Genomic DNA, 20,395 nt, shown 5'->3' on the forward strand with positions numbered 1-20,395 from the left:
ACAGTTGAGTACACTTAGATGTTCTTAAGAAGAATTTTTAGTATATTAAGTACAAAATTAGTGCACGAAAATAGAACACTTTAAGTAGGCTATATTATAGAAATGTCCTTTTTTTCACCTGGGGAAACTTCTTAGCTGGTCTACCGCTATAAAGTAAAGTGTTTTGGCGCCATCTTGTGGCTATACTGGCACTGTAACGGACACAGAAGTCTGACATAACAGGAGCTGTTTAATTGTATGTATTTGACAGCATGTATATTAACAGCATGTAATTTATAACAGTTGAAAGTCACATTGTGTGCAGTATGCAATGTGCCATCAAAGCAGTTACTACTCAAGGGCAATGCATGCATGGATACCTTAACTGCACTTGATTGTAGTGAAAACTGCTAGTTTTATGTAGCAGGGTTGAACAAACATAAACAAGTACTGATGGTGTTGCTGTCCTGGACATGGATCATGTTGACATGAAATTGAAAAGTTAATGTCAAGTTGTGACATGCTATTCTCCATTCTGAACAATACAATTTTCCAGCATTTTGCTAATTTATTTGTAATTATTATGCATGCAGCATTTATAACCTTATTTCAGACTACATGGAACTACTTTTAAAAATGAATTTGCCTTCAATTTCATATGATGTAGTGAGGCAAAAATGTGATTAAACATGTAAAATAAAAATGCAAAGTAGTAGTGAACAGTTACATGACATTTTTCGCTTAAAGGTGCCCTAGAACTTTTTTTTTTAAAAGATGTAATATAAGTCTATGGTGTCCCCTGAATGTGTCTGTGAAGTTTCAGCTGAAAATACCCCATGGATTTTTTTTTATTCATTTTTTTAACTGCCTATTTTGGGGCATAATTAGAAATGAGCCGATTCAGGGGTGTGTGGCCCTTTAAATCTCGTGCTCCACGCCCCAAGAGCTCGTGCTTGCCCTTAAACAACCATAAAAAAAGTTCACACAGCTAATATAACCCTCAAAATGGATCTTTACAAAGTGTTCGTCATACAGCATGTCTAATCGCGTAACTACAGTGTTTATTTGGATGTTTACATTTGATTCTGAATGAGTAAGAAACGATGGTAACTTTAACCACATTTAACAGTACATTAGCAACATGCTAACGAAACATTTAGAAAGACAATTTACAAATATCACTAAAAATATCATGATATCATGGATCATGTCAGTTATTATTGCTCCATCTGCCATTTTTTGCTATTGTCCTTGCTTGCTTACCTAGTCTGATGATTCAGCTGTGCACATCCAGACTTTCTGCCCTTGTCTAATGCCTTTCATCCAGACGTTAATACTGGCTGCCCTTGTGTAATGCCTCAATCATGGGCTGGCATATGCAAATATTGGTGGGCGTACACCCCGACTGTTACGTAACAGTCTGTGTTATGTTGAGATTCGCCTGTTCTTCGAGGTCTTTTAAACAAATGAGATTTATATAAGAAGGAGGAAACAATGGAGTTTGAGACTCACTGTATGTCTTTTCCATGTACTGAACTCTTGTTATTTAACTATGCCAAGGTAAATTCAATTTTTGAATCTAGGGCACCTTTAAACATTACAGCATGAAAAGTCTGTGGGCATGTTATGCATTAACTACATTATCCAATGTCACTGGTTGATAACATGCTGATGAGAATAGTGCAGCTCCCCACACGGAAATATAAACCGACTTGTCAAGCTAGTAATTCCAGTTTTAACAAACGCATAACCAGAGAAAACATTCCTAGCTTAATGAGCACATATTACATTCAAAACCTTAATAAAAACAACATCTGCTAGCACCGTCAGCAGTGACCTGACCTGACCTATAAAATATACATCATTTACATACTGCATCCTACAAATCCTTGTCATTTTGACAATGCGACACAAATACATTTCTATAAAAATATCACGAATAGCTAGCTTTGTACAATTTCCTCATAAATATCATTCTTATTAAGAAAATGTGCAAGACAAAAGTACTTTCATTGGCTTTCCTTGAAGCGACAATCTGTTATAATACACAAATCTTTCCTCTATCTGCATCAAATCTCTGTTCCATTAATTCCCTGTAATGAAATTTACCATATCATTGCGGCCTGATAAATATTACCAGCGTTGACATAATCACCGTGAATAAGGCTTTTCTTCTGTCTGATGACTGACTATGGTATATATGAAGATGTTTTAATAGTTATGATTGTGAAAATGCTTCATTGCAAACAACATTGTGCTGCAACAAAGACACTGTATAAAGGTTATCATCATTTGCACAACCCACGTTGTGTTCAAGTTCTATCAGAGAACATTCAGCTCCTTTGTTCAATCTTCAATAAGGCCTCAACACTTAAAATAAATATTCTTGGATGGTCATATATATATATATATATATATATATATATATATATATATATATATATATATATATATATATATATATATATATATATATATAAACACTTATAGACGTGATGATAGATGATGAATTCATTGTAGTCATAGCAGTGGTGATTTGTCATGCAGGGGGTGGATGGGAAATGTAGTCCCAACACTGATAAAGCAAGCAGGGAGAATCTAAAAGCAGAGTTTCAGTGTCATGCAGGATTTTATAAATTCTCCCATCTCACTCAGAAGCGGAAACAGTCATTAACTTCGTCTGGGCAGTCAAAGTTGATTCCTTCACATAAGGAGTCCTCAAAAAGAAAGAAAGATTGAGATAAAGTTAAACTTCAATATAAGAAGAATTACTATCAGTAAGTATCAGATTCTATAATATATATCAAAAATATTGCCTCTGCCTTCAGAAAGTATATAGGCCCCTTTACATTTTTGATTTAAACTACTTTTTTTCTCCATTATATTAATGGTACTTTTCCTTCATGTAATAACTTATCAAAGCATTTGATAAGGTAAACAGGATTTTCTACAAAGATATAATGCCTGCATTCTGAATATTTGCATAATTCAGTTACTCTTCACAATTAAGCCACTACAAACACACATAAAAACACGATTGTGACTGAATCTTCCAACATAAATGCAGGGTTATAAGAAAGCTGGCAGAAAAGACAACCGAGAACCAACATACAATCAAAAAACTCAAGGTTTGTGACATCACACATATACCGAAAACAACTTTTTAAAAATGCTATGGGGTAAAAAAAAAAAAAAAAAAAAACGTTCAAACTCATGGGAATAAATGTACTCACAGATGACTGCCAACCACACGAGACTGTGAGAACAGAGAGAGAAGGATGAAGGGGAAAAGAGAGACAAATATGGAGAAGACAACTGAAGCGCAAGGCCAAATTTGCATGTTCAGAGTAAATCATAGACAATGAATATTGATTACTGAAGCACAACATCAGTTTGAAGAGACAGTTTACCCAAAAATGAAAATTCAGTCATTTACTCACCCTCATGTCATTCCGAACCCATAAGACTTTCGTTCTTCTGAAGGACATAAAATATGTTACACTGCTCGCTTCCATACAATGAAAGCTAATGGTGACCAGGGTCAGAATCTATCTTTTTAGTAAGCATGGTAATTTCACAAGCAAAACAGAACTTGAAAAGTCGGAGAATTAAGAAGTTTCTGCAATATAGACCCAAATCTTCCTCTCCTTTTAAATCTTTTGTGCAATTTGAATATGCCTACAGTATATGCCTAAAGTCATTTTTGGTTACCATTCACTTTCATTGTGTGGAAATGAGTAGCTAAATTTCTCATTTTATGTTCCACGGAAGAGAGAAAGTCTTACAAGTTTGGAACAACATTTATATGAGTAAATGATGAAGCAATTGTCATTTTTGGAACTATTCCTGTAAGCACATTACATAAATTGGCAACAATTGACTAATTGATTTTCTTAGGGAGAAATTATTCATAGAAAGAATCAAAAAGAAAAATAATTAGATTTGCACGTTGGAGCTATAAAGCTAAGTAGGATAATGCCAATTAGAACTGTTAGCTGAGAAGTTATGAATATTGTATTATCTGTGGCATGTACCCATACAGCAAAACAAAAAAGAAGCTCAAGCTGAACAAAGAGTTAAAGACAAGTATCTATGTATGTATGTATGTATGTAGGTATAGTTCACCCAAAAATGAAATTTATCCCATGATTTACTCACCCCCAAGCCATGCTAAGTGTACATGTCTATCTTCTTTCAGACAAACAAAATCCGAGGTATATTTAAAAATATCCTAGGCTCTTCCGAGCTTTATAATGGTAGTGAATGGCGCTCATAATTTTGGAGCCCAAAAAAGTTAATCCATCCATCATAAAAGTAATCCAGGGGGTTAATAAAGGCCTTCTGAAGCAAAGTGATGGGTTTTTGTGAGAAAAATATCCATATTTAAAACTTTATAAACTAAAATAACTAGCTTCCGGCAGACGTACGTACGCATAACCTGATATTGCTGAGTTCAACATGTTCCTGGGTCAACATTTTTGTTGATCCTGGAACAACATTCAAATCAACCAATCAGATTTCAGGGACAAGTTTACAGATTATGTCAAGTTTAGGCTTAAAATCATGAATTGGTGCTTCTACATCAGTGTTTTTCATCTATCATTTCCCTCTGATTTTTGGGATAACTTTCGGGGAGGGTTAGTTTTAGGGGTAGGAATAGGGTTAAGGTTAAATTTTCAGACTAGAATGTTGTTCCAGGATCAACAAAATATGTTGACCCAGGAACGCATCTAACTCAGCAATATCAGGACGTGGCGGACGTACGCATACTGTAAAATAGGCCTGTGCAACAAACTCAAGCTCCTCTTCTCTCATATCAACATTTCTCTTTATTCTCGTTTTAGACTTCTAATTCGTGACCGGTGTTTTGTTTTGCTCTATCCTCTGCACTTCCGTGTTCATCATTAAGCCATGCGTCGGGTCAGAGGTTACGCTTCCGCCTCAATATATGTGTACGGTCGTCCACCGGAAGCTAGTTATTATAGTTAATAAAGTTTTAAATATGGATATTTTTCTTACAAAAACCCATCGCTTCGCTTCAAGTCAAGTTACCTTTATTTATATAGCGCTTTTTACAATGCAGATTGTATCAAAGCAGCTTTACATTGATAACTGGTACATAATTTGGCTGCACAGCAGCTCTTAAATAATAGTGTCAATGCAGGCAGATCAAAGCACTGTTGAATAAATGTCAAGAATACTATTGAATATCAAATGTCAAGTGTCCCCAACTAAGCAAGCCAAAGGCGGAAGGTCTTTATTAACCACCTGGATTACTTTTATAATGGACGGATGCACTTTTTTGGGTTTCAAAATCATGAGCGCCATTCACTACCATTATAAAGCTTGGAAGAGCTAGGATATTTTTTAAATATAACTCTGATTGTGTTTGATTGAAAGAAGATAGTCATACACACCTAGGATGGCTTGAAGGTAAGTAAATCAGGGGATAATTTTGGGTGAACTATTCTTTTAAGAACATGCAGTTTCAAACGAGGAACAAAATAAGAGACGACAAACTGAAATTATTTCATGCGGTTAGCATTCACAGGTGATTCAGAACACCAGGGTGAGGGTGGGCAAGTGTCAGGACATCACTGGGTCAAATGAGTCTATTTAATATTACAGGGCTTTAGATTCTGACACTAACTTGGCTTTGCTGAAGCAGCAGCGCCCCGCCTGGCGTGTCAGAGAAGTGCAGGGCAGTGGGGGAGGGGGTGAGGGGCAGCCAGGACCGGTTGCCAGCGCTGTAGAGGCGGGGCCGCTTAACCTGGTCGTGACTGGAAAGTGGGGTGTAACTATTCCGCCTTAGCAGCAGAGGGGCAGAGTCTCGTCTGACTTTCCCCTGGTATGAGATGAAAGAGACTGGGTGGGTTAAAAAGAGAGACCGCCTACACATATAGCTCTTTAAAGACCTTTAGCACACATCTCAATAGCGAACAAGACACTTCAGTCTCCACAAAACAATTAGCTGCAAGTATTCCCAAAGACAATCCACATTAATCAATATATATATACACAGACTAAAAACTCCAGGTCAACATTATAAAACATCAAACTTGTCTACAGTGATGACGAACACATCACTAAAGCACAATGTCGTTCAATGGAGCGTTCAACACACGGATAAGCATAACTCACAATACAAACCCACAGTTTACAGTACAACCACAGGCTGCTGGGACATCATAACTGTGATTAACACACAAAACTGTCTATCACAACTGTATAAATATTATTGTAAATCAACAATATATAGATAGGGAGGCTGAATCTCACTCTGATGAGGTGAATAAGCACAAGAGGTAGATTTTTAATCAAACCATTAGTTTGATTAAACAACAGAGAACATAGTTTAAAGAATGTTATGGGTTAACAAGTTACCATAGACAACAATTTTGACCTGTCAGTTAAAAATAGCATAAATTACATTACATAGCATCAGTGACATAGTAACATGACATTTAGTAATATTTATATAGTATTGATTATTATTTTGAATTATTTGTATTTTCAGTTATCATTTTATTAGTTAGCTAATATTTATATTTTAATAATTTATGTTTATTTCAGTTTTATTTTTTTTTTTTTTTTAGCATTTTATTTCTGTTAGTTTTAATAATTTTACACTGCTTAGAGTAGAAGTCTATGAGGCAAGGCATACATGGTTAAAAACACAGATGTGCTGCTCATATGAAAGTGACATGTGAAGGACAAGTATAGTAACCCATACTCGGAATTTGCATTAAACCAAAGACTATAGAATAACACAAGACGTGTCACTCGTATTGTTTTCAATGGGAGAAAGTGTAACGCGCAATATGACGGAATAAGTCCCGCCTTCTATATAAGAGCGAATCGCCGACTGGTAAAGTCTTCGCGTCACTTCAGCGGCCGTTAGAATCACCGGTTTCTAAAGAAACAGTCAGACGCGCACCTCCGAAGAGACGCGCATGCGCATTAGCTTGATCCAGCCTGAAAAATACAGTTTTTTGTCATGATTCGAGCGTTTAGAAACTAAATTTATGAGCCGGTTGTTGAGTGAAATGACTTGTCTTAAAGGGACTTTTATTAAACCCATCCAGGTTAGTTCACACACAGTGATTGGGGGTTAGATGCCTTGCTCAAGGGCACTTCAGTTATTTCCTGCCAGTATTAAGAATCAAACCTGCAACCTTCGGGTTACCAGTCTGACTCTCTGACCATTAGGCCACGACTGTTGTTACTTGTTGTTAAAGAACTTGCATCAGATTTTTTACAAACGTGTTATTTGAGCTGCAGTAGAGGTAGGACTATTGTTTCATGAATTTCTGGTTACACATTAGCCAATTCTGAATTTTTCTTGATGTAAACAGTTTCTTTCCTGCTATGCTTGCAAACTGAATGTTAAAGTTACTGTGTTAGAAGTTTTACAGTTGACATATTGAAGTAAGCAATTTAACATTTATCCCATTGTAATGACTTTTGTTTTGTTTGTAATTAGTCAAAATTATTTCCTGTGGTAATTGACAGCACAGATGCTGTGGATAGAGTTTAAGATGCTGTGGATAGAGTTAACCCTAACCCAGAAAATTGCTTTAACCAAGGTTCTCTAAGAAAAACAACAAGCATCACAGACAGCAAACATGCAGTGATGAAATTGTGATTCCCAAACAAAATAAAGCCTATAAGATATAAAAAGCTGTACCGTAAGAAACATAGCATGCTTGTTGTGAAGTTTCAAAAACATAACTGAAGAAAGATCCAAATCTGAGAGATAAATGTGGCACCAATTATTGTAAAATGAATATTTAATATCCTCCATTAATATTTCATGCTGCAAGAGAGAACATCACAAAGACAGATGCGGACTCACCAGCGGTCGGTCCCGATGTGTATTCACTGCTTCCACATTCAGATAAAACATTTCCACTTTGCAACCTAGAACATCATCCAAAATTGTCTGTGAGCAGAATTTCAATGTGTATGTTTGCAAAAGTGAGGAAACAACTGTCCAACCCACCATAGGCAACAGGAGTGAGCTTCATGACAGTGTGAAGGGGACATTTCAAATACGGGAGATCATCTGAGACAAAAGATCAAAATAGGTTTAATTTGACCTTCTAAAACATTTCTGTGATGTATTGATCTCGGTTGTTGCATATTCTGCTCAGTTATCAAGCAGGCTGATATATATATACAGTGGGTACGGAAAGTATTCAGACCCCCTTAAATTTTTCACTCTTTGTTATATTGCAGCCATTTGCTAAAATCATATAAGTTCATTTTTTTCCTCATTAATGTACACACAGCACCCCATATTGACAGAAAAAACACAGAATTGTTGACATTTTTGCAGATTTATTAAAAAAGAAAAACTGAAATATCACATGGTCCTAAGACCTTTTGCTTAGACCCTTTGCTCAGTATTTTAGTAGAAGCACCCTTTTGATCTAATACAGCCATGAGTCTTTTTGGGAAAGATGCAACAAGTTTTTCACATCTGGATTTGGGGATCCTCTGCCATTCCTCCTTGCAGATCCTCTCCAGTTCTGTCAGGTTGGATGGTAAACGTTGGTGGACAGCCATTTTTTAGGTCTCTCCAGAGATGCCTCAATTGGGTTTAAGTCAGGGCTCTGGCTGGGCCATTCAAGAAGAGTCATGGAGTTGTTGTGAAGTCCACTCCTTCGTTATTTTAGCTGTGTGCTTAGGGTCATTGTCTTGTTGGAAGGTAAACCTTCGGCCCAGTCTGAGGTCCTGAGCACTCTGGAGAAGGTTTTTGTCCAGTATATCTCTGTACTTGGCCGCATTCATCTTTCCCTCGAATTGCAACCCAGTCGTCCTGTCCCTGCAGCTGACAAACACCCCCACAGCATGATGCTGCCACCACCACCATGCTTCACTGTTGGGATTGTATTGGACAGGTGATGAGCAGTGCCTGGTTTTCTCCACACATACCACTTAGAATTAAGGCCAAAAAGTTCTATCTTGGTCTCATCAGACCAGAGAATCTTATTTCTCACCATCTTGGAGTCCTTCAGGTGTTTTTTAGCAAACTTCATGCAAGCTTTCATGTGTCTTGCACTGAGGAGAGGCTTCCGTCGGGTCCACTCTGCCATAAAGCCCCGACTGGTGGAGGGCTGCAGTGATGGTTGACTTTCTACAACTTTCTCCCATCTCCCGACTACATCTCTGGAGCTCAGCCACAGTGATCTTTGGGTTCTTCTTTACCTCTCTCACCAAGGCTCTTCTCCCCCGATAGCTCAGTTTGGCCGGACAGGCCAGCTTCTAGGAAGGGTTCTGGTCGTCCCAAACCTCTTCCATTTAAGGATTATGGATGGCCACTGTGCTCTTAGGAAGCCTTAAGTGCAGCAGAATTTTTTTTGTAACCTTGGCCAGATCTGTGCCTTGCCACAATTCTGTCTCTGAGCTCTTCAGGCAGTTCCTTTGACCTCATGATTCTCATTTGCTCTGACATGCACTGTGAGCTGTAAGGTCTTATATAGACAGGTGTGTGGCTTTCCTAAGCAAGTCCAATCAGTATAATCAAACACAGCTGGACTCAAATGAAGGTGTAGAACCATCTCAAGGATGATTCAGAAGAAATGGACAGCACCTGAGTTAAATATATGAGTGTCACAGCAAAGGGTCTGAATACTTAGGACTATGTGATAATTCAGTTTTTCCTTTTTAATAAATTTGCAAAAATGTCAACAATTCTGTGTTTTTCTGTCAATATGGGGTGCTGTGTGTACATTAATGAGGAAAAAAAATGAACTTAAATGATTTTAGCAAATGGCTGCAATATAACAAAGAGTGAAAAATTTAAGGGGGTCTGAACACTTTCCGTACCCTAGTGTTAATTTCGTCACCTATTTTTAATTTAGTCTTAGTCTTAGTCTTGTGCCAAATGTCCTTGTTAGTTTTAGTCATATTTAGTCATTCACATATCTTTTTTTGTTAGTCAAGTTTTAGTCGACTAAACGTCTCGTCATTTTAGTCTAGTTTTAGTCAAAAGAAAACTCAAGGTATCTTAGTCAAGTCTTAGTCGACTAAAAGTCTTTTAATTTTAGTCTAGTTTTAGTCAAAAAATTGTAGTCTCTTTTTTAAAAATAACACATTATTACTGAGATTATTACTGATAAACATTTCAGTAAAAAAAGTGTTTCACATATCTCAAACATTGGTTAAATGTCATAATTACCTGACAAAATACACTTGTTGAAAGATTTTTGTTGAATGCAAATGTTAAACGTGTCTGGTTTTCAATTTCTGATTTAGGAGACACATTCACAAATGATTAACCTGTTCTGAAGAGTATTTTATTTTAACCAACACAATTCAAAAGCTAGCATGTCGTCGTCGCTCGTCACTCGTGTTCGCTTTGGGTGTTGTGTGTTCAGCAGTTTCGTGTTGCAGCCACAGGCGTATGAGACCTGTAAAGCCTCGTTTACACTGCACGCGTGTGCGGCTCGTTACGGCTGCGACGCGGCTACCGGAGCTGATACACGGCCACTCTAGTCGATGCTTGTGTTTACAGCAGCCGCGCCGCGGTGCGATTGAGAAGCGTCCCAGAAGCGGCTCGACGCGCCGCTTCGCTAAAGATAGGCACCTCGCCTCCAAGACGCAAAGCTCAAATACAAAACAAAGTCAAAATAATCACCCTGTGTAAACTCCCGCTCATATTTTACATCACTAGAAACTGACGACAAGAGATTCGAAGTTGAAAAACTTGAAATTTCTTTGTTTGAGTTGACATCGCGCAGAGGACGGAACAACACCTTGCCGGAGCCGTAACGAGCCGCACACGCATGCAGTGTAAACAAGGCTTCAACGAGGCTTAACTTGAGCAACAGCGCGAAGCCGCGAACTCGTTCTGAATATTTTAAAGGCGTAACAGCTGATGAAAAAGCAGAGACGATTGTAGACGAAAATGAAGAGAGATTTTATCTTAGTTTTTATTTTATACAAAACATTTTCGTCTCGTCTTTTTTCGTCAACAATAATGCATGTTAATTTAGTCTTAGTCAGCGTTTTTGGACAGTGGTGCAGTCTTGTCATCGTCTCGTCTTAGTCATGAAAAAAAAGGTCGTTGACGAACATATTTCGTCTCGTCTCGTCTGACGAAATTAACACTACCGTACCCACTGTATATATAAAGCCAGGTACAGTTGCAAAGATTAGGCAGTTATGTGTGTTTTAGCATTCTTTTCAAAATGCAAATGAATCTTGCCTGCACTCTTGTCCAAGAAATAAGCTAGTAGGCAGCGCATAACTGCCTGATGGCAGACGACTAGGACATTGCCTTGTCTCTCAAGCTCCATAATCACAGGTTCCAGGCGCTGAACCAGATCCATATATGACTACAAGAAAAGAGAGCCTTTTAAAATAGTCAGACCTTCCCACAAGAACCCAGATAACAAGATAAACCAACAAACTTAGAGAACTACAGAGAGTGAGAAGAGACATATTCTGAAGAACTGTAACAAAGTGAGAAGTTCATGACATGCTGTACCTCTCCTCCTGGATATCTGTAGTGGTACTTGTCCTGATCCCTTAAAGCAAACTCTTCTGGGAATGTGTTTTGGATCATTTCGTAGGTCATCTCCTCACATACACCCTGTTTCAGAGCAATAATCGCTGATGAATGGACATAAAATACATATAAATTGCATTTAATCTCTGCTACGACCAGGGCATACTAACGGCATCTATCTCGTTGAGGATTTTCCACTGTTCATAGGGAACTCCCAGCTCCTCAGCCGTCTGGATGGTTCTCCTTAACTGGCTGGTCCAAACCTTCAAGTCGGACAGCTTATGCTCCTCAATGAACCCACGCAGGGCACTCGCAAACTACATACAAAGGAGAGAGAAAGTCAAGCATCTTCAGATGAATAACCACTATAAAGGCAGCAATGAATGAGTTCAGACCTGTCTCCCTCGTGAGGAGAGTTCAGCGTCTCCTCCGATGCGGCCCTGGACGTTGTGCTCGCTTTCTCCGTGCCTGCAGAGGTAGATGGAGTGCGAGTGTACGTGGATGTTCATGAGGTAATAGACAATCTTGCTCTGGATGTAGTCCTGAACACGGTTTACCAGGAACCGACGGCCCACGTTCATCACCTTGATGAAGGACAGGTCTCTGGGGAAAAAAAGTGAATGCTATGATCAGGAAAATACAATCTTAAAATTTAAAGTGCACCTATTATGCTTTTTCAGGTATTACCTTTCATGTAGTGTGTAATACAGCCGTTTGTAAAAGTAAAAGGTCTGCAAAGTTACAAATATCAAAGTGCACAATAAATTGAGTTATTGTCTCTCAAACAAAAGAACCAATTCTGGCCTGAAATGAGTCATCAGTACCCCCGTTTTATCTCCTGCACAAATCTATGTATGTCGGTTTGTAACAAATTTGCAAAATGCCAGCCTATGGTCTTCATTGGCTTACCACAAATAACATCTACTTTGACTACTTTGACTTAACTAAGACCTGGAAGAGTTTGGTTCCTATTGTCGACAAGTCTCTGTGGAAGCAAATCCACTTTTGCTTGCACTTTCAAAGGATGAGGACTTGTATTGATATGGTAAAACCGACGCCATTGTTATTGTTTGAATCACTGTGTGTACAAGTGCTGAGAAAGCCTCCGGAGCTGAAATTCAGATATCATAATGGCCGTTTCTTTTCCAACACGGGCTGTAAGTGGTAGACCAATCACAACAGATTGGGTTATCTGACCAATCAAAGCAGAGTAGGCTGTGGTGATTCTGCAATGTATATTATGTGAAAATGAAAGTGTTGTTTGACCTTGAATGCATGTAAACCTATTGACCTCCAAAACAAAACTAGGAACCTTTAAAATAGCATATATGTGGCAAAAAATAGATTTATTCCAAAGAAAATGTATGTACATTCAGATATGCCACCATGTGTGTATTTTCTAAACATTCTTACTTGTCATATTCATCAGGATCTAGTGGTTGGTAAGTGACTTTATAACATTCAATGCGTTTAAGGAAATCATCCATGACTCTCTCTCTGTGTCTTTCTGGATAATCTGGACTTGAAACCTTGACTTCCTGAAGATACAATAGGCACATAAGAGACACTTGCTGAGAAGATAATGAACAATAATACTGCTATGTTGCTGTACTCATTATATTATCAGTTTAACGAAATGCAAACCAAACATCACAACATACCAGGATGTTAGCAGCAATAACCTCTGGATCATCACATACTGACTCCACAAAAAACACCTGCAAAAGGTAAACACACAGAAATAGGAAAATTATATCACACATCACTTCCACACAAAGATAAGTCATCTTATGAACTTTTAAATTGCACATTTGGATACCTTGAATGCATTCTCCTGTGCAAAATTTAATATGAGATCTCGCCTCTCCCGAGTTGTGTTTGTGGCATCAAATACCTTAAAAGGACAAAAAAAAAAAAAAAAGACTGATGACGATGTCACATGATTATCTATAAGTCAAATATATATATAAAAATTCTGAATCTAATAATTATTCTTAAAGGTGCCCTAGAACCAGTTGTGTCTGTGAAGTTTCAGCTCAAAATACCCCATAGATTTTTTAAATTAATTTTTTAACTGCCTATTTTGGGGCATAATTAACTATGCACTGATTCAGGCTGCAGCCCCTTTAAATCACGCACTCCCTGCCCCCCCGAGCTCTCGACTATAATACAATGCATTTACAAAGTTCGCACAGCTAATATAACACTCAGATGGATCTTTACAAAATATTCGTCATGCATGCTGCATGAATGAATCAGATCATGTGAGTATAGTATTTTTTTGGATGTTTACACTTGATTCTGAATGAGTTTGAGGTTGTCCTCCGTGGCTAAAGCTAACATTACACACTGTTGGAGAGATTTATAAAGAATGAAGTTGTGTTTATGCATTATACAGACTGCAAGTGTTTAATAATGAAAATAGCGACGACTCTCGTCTCCGTGAATACAGTAAGAAACGATGGTAACTTTAACCACATTTGACAGTACATTAGCAACATGCTAACGAAACATTTATAAAGACAATTCACAAATATCACTAAAAATATCATGTAATCATGGATCATGTCAGTTATTATCGCTCCATCTGCCATTTTTCGCTATTGTCCTTGCTTTCTTACCTAGTCTGATGATTCAGCTGTGCACAGATCCAGACATTAATACTGGCTGCCCTTGTCTAATGCCTTGAACATGGGTTGGCATATGCAAATATTGGGGGCGTACATATTTATGATCCCGACTGTTACGTAACAGTCGGTGTTATGTTGAGATTCACCTGTTCTTCAGAGGTCTTTTAAACAAATGAGATTTACACAAGAAGGAGTTTGAGGCTCACTGTATGTCATTTCCATGTACTGAACTCTTGTTATTCAACTATGCCAAGGTAAATTCAATTTTTGATTCTAGGGCACCTTTAAACACTCCACACCACATTAAAGTAAGTTATTGATGTGAACAGAGAAAAATGTAAAACCTTACAGCTATTTGTCCACCTTCCTCATTAAAGTAGGTCTTGACATCTTTAAGGGCCACCAAGGCACACTGTCTATTTGGGATGCAAATATAGCCATTATGATTTCAACAGTTCTCAGAAAAACCACAAACTGTCCTGTCAGAAATGCACTGATGTAACCTTCAGGAAATGTGTTGAAACATCTTATAGGCCTTCTGCCATCATATTAGTCTAACTGGCTTACTTTAGTCACATTAATTTCTTGATTTACTGAAAACATATACAACCCGAATTCTGGAAATGTTGGGACGTTTTTTAAATTTGAATAAACTAAAAGACTTTCAAATCACATGAGCCAATATTTTATCCACAATAGAACACAGATAATATAACAAATGTTTAAACTGAGAAATTTTTACAATTTTATGCACAAAATGAGCTCATTTCAAATTTGATGCCTGATACAGGTCTCAAAATAGTTGGGACTGGCGCAACAAATGGCTGAAAAAGCAACACATTTTGAAAAGATTCATCTGGGAGAACATCTAATTAAGTTAATTGATATCAGGTCTGTAACATGAATAGCTATTGTGACTAAAATATTGGCTCATGTGATTTGAAAGTCTTTTAGTTTTCATTTTATTCAAATTTAAAAAACGTCCCAACATTTCCGGAATTCAGGTTGTACATTATTATTACATATACACTATTAACACTATAAAAATATCCTAAACTTTTCTATACAGGACATTATATGAAAGTAAACTTCTCTTTTCGTGTTCCACAGAAGAAAGAAAGTCATACAGGCTTTAAACAACACGAGGGTGAATAAACAATGACAGAAGTGATATAATCCTACTTCCGTATCTTCATGGCTTCCTCATTGTCATGTCTGAAGAAATCATATGACTTGTATGCTTTAACTGCTTCCCTCCGGTACACACCAAGGTTAAACACTGCATAATAAACCAATAAACAAGAAATTGATGGTTAATCTCTACATTGTCACATTCTTGATTAGTTTTTGCACAACTGTAATGCATCAAGGTGATATCACTCTGTATGTATACCTCCGACTTCAGTTACAGCGTTTAAAACACTTGGATAGTGGGTCATGATGCACTCAAGAAAGATCAAGTTGAAAGAGGCCATATTATGGCCATTTTACAAAGTCTTCATTTTGTTTTTGGGGTTTACTAGAATAGGTTTTCATGATTAAATGTTTAAATATATTTTACATGTTTGCAGCACCTCATTTTCCAGTCTGTCATTAATATTGTTTATTTCCTGTCTCTATGAAGCCCTCCTACCAAAAAGCACAATGTACTCTGATTGGTCGGTTGGACAACTTTGTTGTGGTTGGTCAACAGCTTTGAGTGTGTTTCGTAAATGTCATGCCCCTTATCCGTAACCTCAAGTTTCAGCTTCTCTTGGACATGGTGACAACACACTACTAAAGTTATTGCTACTAATAACTCCTTTTGCAGTGACTTTGTGCTTTTTAACTTTACAGATCTTTTTCATGCTCAAACAGTAACATTACACACTAAAGAATGTTGAAGATGTAAAAAAACATAATGGGTCCTGTTTAAATGTGTTGGTTGCCAATGCAAGTTCAAATTTAACCTCTTGATATTGATAGAAACAATCAGCTGAGAGCTAAATGGAGCATTTAAAATTGGAGACAGATGATATGTATAGTGAGTGACATTTGATATGTCGCAACTGTCTAAATCCAGCTGCCCACTCACCCTTTGTGGGAACTCCTATCCAGTTGAGGTAGCGTGTGAGTTTCTTCGACATGTATGTCTTGCCTCTGGCAGGGAGGCCGATCATGACAATTAATGTGGGGGAGTTGGTCATGTAAGACGCCCATGCTGTGGTCAGACAAAAACCGAAAAACAGACAGACAGTTTCAACGGCACATCATGGACTGGAGGAAGTTACTGTCTTCAGTACTAACAATTATAATCTGCCAAATATAAAATACTAAAATTTCACATACCAACACCAACAGCATCTGCACCAAAAATTACATAAAATCAAACAACAAAATTACTTTATGCCTGATGCATGTCAGAATGTATGAGTTTATGTTTGTACTTTTATGGTTTATGGTACTTTCCATAACTACAATACAAAACAGGACCTGAAACTCAAGGTCGTAAAGATTTTTTTTTTTTTTTAAAGTAGTCTCTTATGGTCACCAAGGCTGTTTTTATTATTAAAAATACAGTAAAAACAGTAATACTGTAAAATAATATTACAATTTAAAATATTGTAGCTGTTTTCTATTTTAATATACACTGCCAGGCCAAAAACAAAACAAAACAAAAAAGTTGCAGTTTGGATTTAAATAGGCAAATGCTTAAGAGTCTATGATTGGATCATTATTGCAGTGATTATTATGTTTCTAGCATGTTATATGTTTGGCAACAGTTCTTCTAACCCTAATTGATGGAGTGTGTAGCTTTTCATTTCTTAAACAAGCATGTAGGAAGACAAGATCTTGACCAAAAATCGATGCACCTCTCGATGGAAATAAAAGTTGTGATGTTATTTCCATCAAGAGGTGCATCAATTTTTGGTCAAGATCCTTGAACTAACAATGCAAGAGTCGAGCACTCTATAAAGTCTCCTCCAGCACATCCCAAAGACTTTCAATGAATTTAAGGTCTGGACTCAGAGGTGCAAATTCATGTGTGAAAATGATTCTTCATGCTCTCTGAACCATTCTTTTACCATTTTTAACCCTGGTGAATCTTGACATTGTCATCCTGGAATATGGCCATGATGTGTCTTCCTACATGGTTGTTTAAGAAATGAAAAGCTGGACACTCCATCTTTAAGGGTTAAAAGTACTGTTGCCAAACATATAACATGCTTGAAACATAATAATCACTGCAATAATGACCCAATCTTAGACTATTAAGCATTTGCCTATTTAAATCCAAACAGCAATTTTTTTTTTTTTTTTTTTTTTTTGTGGCCGGGCAGTGTATTTTAAAATGTAATTTAAAATGTAATGTAAAGCTGAATTTTTCAGCAGCCATTACTCCAGTCTTCAGCAGTGTTGGGGGTAACTTATTACAAGTAACAAGTTACGTAATCAGATTACTTTTTCAAGTAACTAGTAAAGTAACGCATTACTTTTTCAATTTACAACAAAATATCTAAGTATATATCCACAAAATATCCCCATGTTGAATAAAAAAAGGAAAAAGTGCAGAGTGTTGTGTGTGCTGTGTGAACGTGATGGATATTGTAGTTCTAGACTAAATGTGACCATGCATTTACTCATCTCACTTACACAAAAACATTCAGTATTCCTCAAAATGAATAAAAACAGAGTGAAATGCAATCTCAATATTTTACGCAAACTGTAATAATTAACTATATTAAATTACACAAATATACTTTATGTATTTAATCTCACTTTATTAACCAATGTCTCTGCTGCTGACCTTCAATGATCTAATTAAACCATACTAATTATCAAAAATTCCTTCTCCTGTATTCAGAATGGCAGCACAGCTGAAAGGTTTGTTTGAGCTGCGCCCTCTACTGTACAGGCATAAATATTCATTTCCTTCAGCTTTAGGCTTATTCATTTCACTTTTGGTGTGAAAGGGCCTTAACATTTGCCAAAAAATATAACTTTTTTTTGTTGTTATTAAAAAACAAGCAAGCAACCCAGCCCAGGAGAGAAAAAGTAATGCAAAAGTAATGTAACACATTACTTTTCATAAAAAGTAACTAAGTAACAATTAGTTACTTTTTTAGGGAGTAACGCAATATGCATCACTTTTAAAAGTAACTTTCCCCAACACTGGTCTTCAGTGTCACATGATCCTTTGAAAATCATTTTAATATGCTGATTTGGTGCTCAAGAAACTTTTTTTTATTATTATCAATATTGAAAACAGTTGCTGCTTAATATTTTTGTGGAAACTGTGACAGGTTTTGTTTTTCAGAATTGTTTGGTGAATAGAAAAGTTGAAAAGAACAGCAATTATTTGAAATAGTAATCTTTAAATGTCTTTACTGTCACATTTGATACATTTTAATGTGTCCTTTTTAATAATATAGAGCATTAACTTTCTAGACTATTATTAAACAGAAAAGGTTTTATTCTTAGTTATTATCTAAGTATGTTTTTTCTTCTTCAAAGGATCAAAAGAATATCATGCAAATTAAATCCATGAATTTCTTTTTTTTTTTTTTTTTTTAATATTAGGTATGAAGAAAACATTGTATTAGGTCAGCAATTTGATAATGACTGAAAAAAAAAAAAAAAAAAAAACCCCTAAACAAAAGTGCCTCTATCTTGATCTGCAATTTGAAACCAGCATAACAGACAATGCATATCTAAATAAAGGGAAGCACAGCAGGTTTATTTCTAATCTAGACTGACAGTGAACTTCTGTTTAACAGCCTCAGTGACAGCTGACACTATAAGAGGGCAACTGTGATATGATTCAGGCAATTCACTGGGCCAGGGACAAAGCTGTTATATGGGAAACATTCTCATCAGCTAAAAAGTACCTCTCAAACTCCACTAAAACAAAAAAATAGACCAGTCTAACCAGCTGACCACCTTAGACTGGTTTAAACTGGGATTCAAAACAACATCTTGTGGAATGTGAAAGCATGTCGTGTACTTACAGCATTTCTTCTCTTGGCCTCTGGGCTCTGATTTCTTTGCTTCAGCAGAACTGGTTGGGCCAGCCTCCTGCTGCAGCCATGCAGACATACTGAATGTGACAGACTTAATCACTCGCTTACTCTTCCTGCTGTAAAAACACAGTGCACCTGCAGAGAGAGGGGGAGAAACTGCAAAATATAGACACTATACGCAACCTACGTTAGTGGAAATGACGTTATGCGTTTATTCAAATGATAACTAACTATTTAAACGAATGAAAATGTAAACATTTCCCCCATACAATTACACTCTACTGAGTGACATGCATCATTTATTTTGCCACATCATCATTTTCTCAGTGATCCGCAGCGCAGTAAAAACAAATGACGCGCGACGTCATAACAGAGAAGAGGATGCTGAGACCAACATGTTACGTCATAACCGTAAACAGAGGGTTTGTCAACAATCAGTCGCTGATGGTCTAATCCACACGTCTATTACATCATGGAAAAAATATATTAAACAAACGCATTAAAGCACTATGGCTATTAACGATAAGTAAAACGTGAGACCTTACTGCTTCCTAATTGTCACCCCTTAAACCTCAGGGGTCCGTATTTTATCCTGTGTCCGCCGGGCCGACCGGCAGGTTCAGTGTCTTTGCTCAGAGTGCCGTTGCTTCCGCCGGTTTTGCACTTGATAACCTTCCATGGCAACCAGTGCCAAAAGCGCGTGAGTGAAGGTGTGTCTCCACGTCACCGTTTACTTACCGTAGTACCTGTAAAAGGACGACGGTACGTCCGTCTGTGTGAAGTTCAGTTGACTTTAACTTTAACTAAACATGATGGTGATTTTGATTCTTCTCAGTGACTCGACTCTTTTGAATCACCCATTTGTTCATTGGTGAACTAATTTGTTCAGTGGCCCTTTCTCGAAACTTTATTAGTTAAAACGTTAAAGTCGTAAGCTGCTTTTATAAAGAAATAGAAAAGACAGCCTAAATAAATATAAAAATAAAAAAAAGTTTTAATAACGCCCATTCGTAATTTAGATATGATTGGTTCATTTAAAAGATTCGTTCACAAACGAAATCCAGAATACATAATGCTGGACAATATTGAGTGATTGCAGTATAAGAAAAAATATCAGAATTTTTTTTTTTTTTTACAAAATTCGCACTTTTCCCTTTATGATAATTAAATGAAAAAAAAAAATATGTACACTACCGCTCAAAAGTTAGATTTTTAATGTTTTTTAAAAAGTTTCGTCTGCTCACCAAGGCTGCATTTACTTAATTAAAAAT

The 20,395-nt window shown here is 36.9% G+C and overlaps 1 protein-coding gene across 9 annotated transcripts; it reads right to left on the reverse strand.

Moving 5' to 3' along the window:
- Positions 1-1,543: 1,543 nt before the first annotated feature.
- pfkfb2b (6-phosphofructo-2-kinase/fructose-2,6-biphosphatase 2b) lies at positions 1,544-19,963 on the reverse strand. Of its 9 annotated transcripts, none has more exons than XR_007182155.1 (17): positions 19,670-19,829; positions 19,113-19,259; positions 16,199-16,324; positions 15,307-15,403; positions 14,474-14,540; positions 13,314-13,388; positions 13,156-13,212; positions 12,908-13,032; positions 11,890-12,097; positions 11,665-11,811; positions 11,474-11,578; positions 11,192-11,321; positions 7,982-8,044; positions 7,835-7,899; positions 7,667-7,728; positions 3,213-3,235; positions 1,544-2,696 (listed from the first exon to the last, which is right to left on the reverse strand). XR_007182155.1 is itself a non-coding variant. In XM_048172800.1 (17 exons), the coding sequence occupies exons 2-17, from the start codon at positions 19,198-19,200 to the stop codon at positions 2,627-2,629; spliced, it is 1,641 nt and encodes a 546-aa protein (XP_048028757.1). In that variant the 5' UTR covers positions 19,201-19,259; positions 19,863-19,963; the 3' UTR covers positions 1,544-2,626. The 9 variants fall into 9 exon arrangements, 8 of the variants coding, with proteins under 8 accessions (XP_048028757.1, XP_048028755.1, XP_048028756.1 ...); XM_048172800.1 differs by lacking the exons at positions 7,667-7,728; positions 19,670-19,829 and adding exons at positions 5,630-5,824; positions 19,863-19,963; XM_048172798.1 differs by lacking the exon at positions 7,667-7,728 and adding an exon at positions 5,630-5,824 and having other exon boundaries at positions 19,670-19,831.
- Positions 19,964-20,395: the final 432 nt, after the last annotated feature.

Source organism: Megalobrama amblycephala, linkage group LG21, assembly GCF_018812025.1.
Source record: "Megalobrama amblycephala isolate DHTTF-2021 linkage group LG21, ASM1881202v1, whole genome shotgun sequence".
NCBI classification, from domain to species: domain Eukaryota; kingdom Metazoa; phylum Chordata; class Actinopteri; order Cypriniformes; family Xenocyprididae; genus Megalobrama; species Megalobrama amblycephala.

What these genes read in the sequence shown, in the direction of transcription:
- pfkfb2b (XM_048172800.1), bottom strand. Translation starts at nt 19,200, where the DNA reads ATGTCTGCATGGCTGCAGCAGGAGGCTGGCCCAACCAGTTCTGCTGAA. An exon ending in GAAGCCATGAAGATACGGAA is followed by an intron (nt 14,541 to 15,306) that starts GTAGGATTATAT and finishes CATCCCAAATAG; the next exon opens with ACAGTGTGCCTTGGTGGCCC. An exon ending in GCTCACTCCTGTTGCCTATG is followed by an intron (nt 7,900 to 7,981) that starts GTGGGTTGGACA and finishes ATGATGTTCTAG; the next exon opens with GTTGCAAAGTGGAAATGTTT.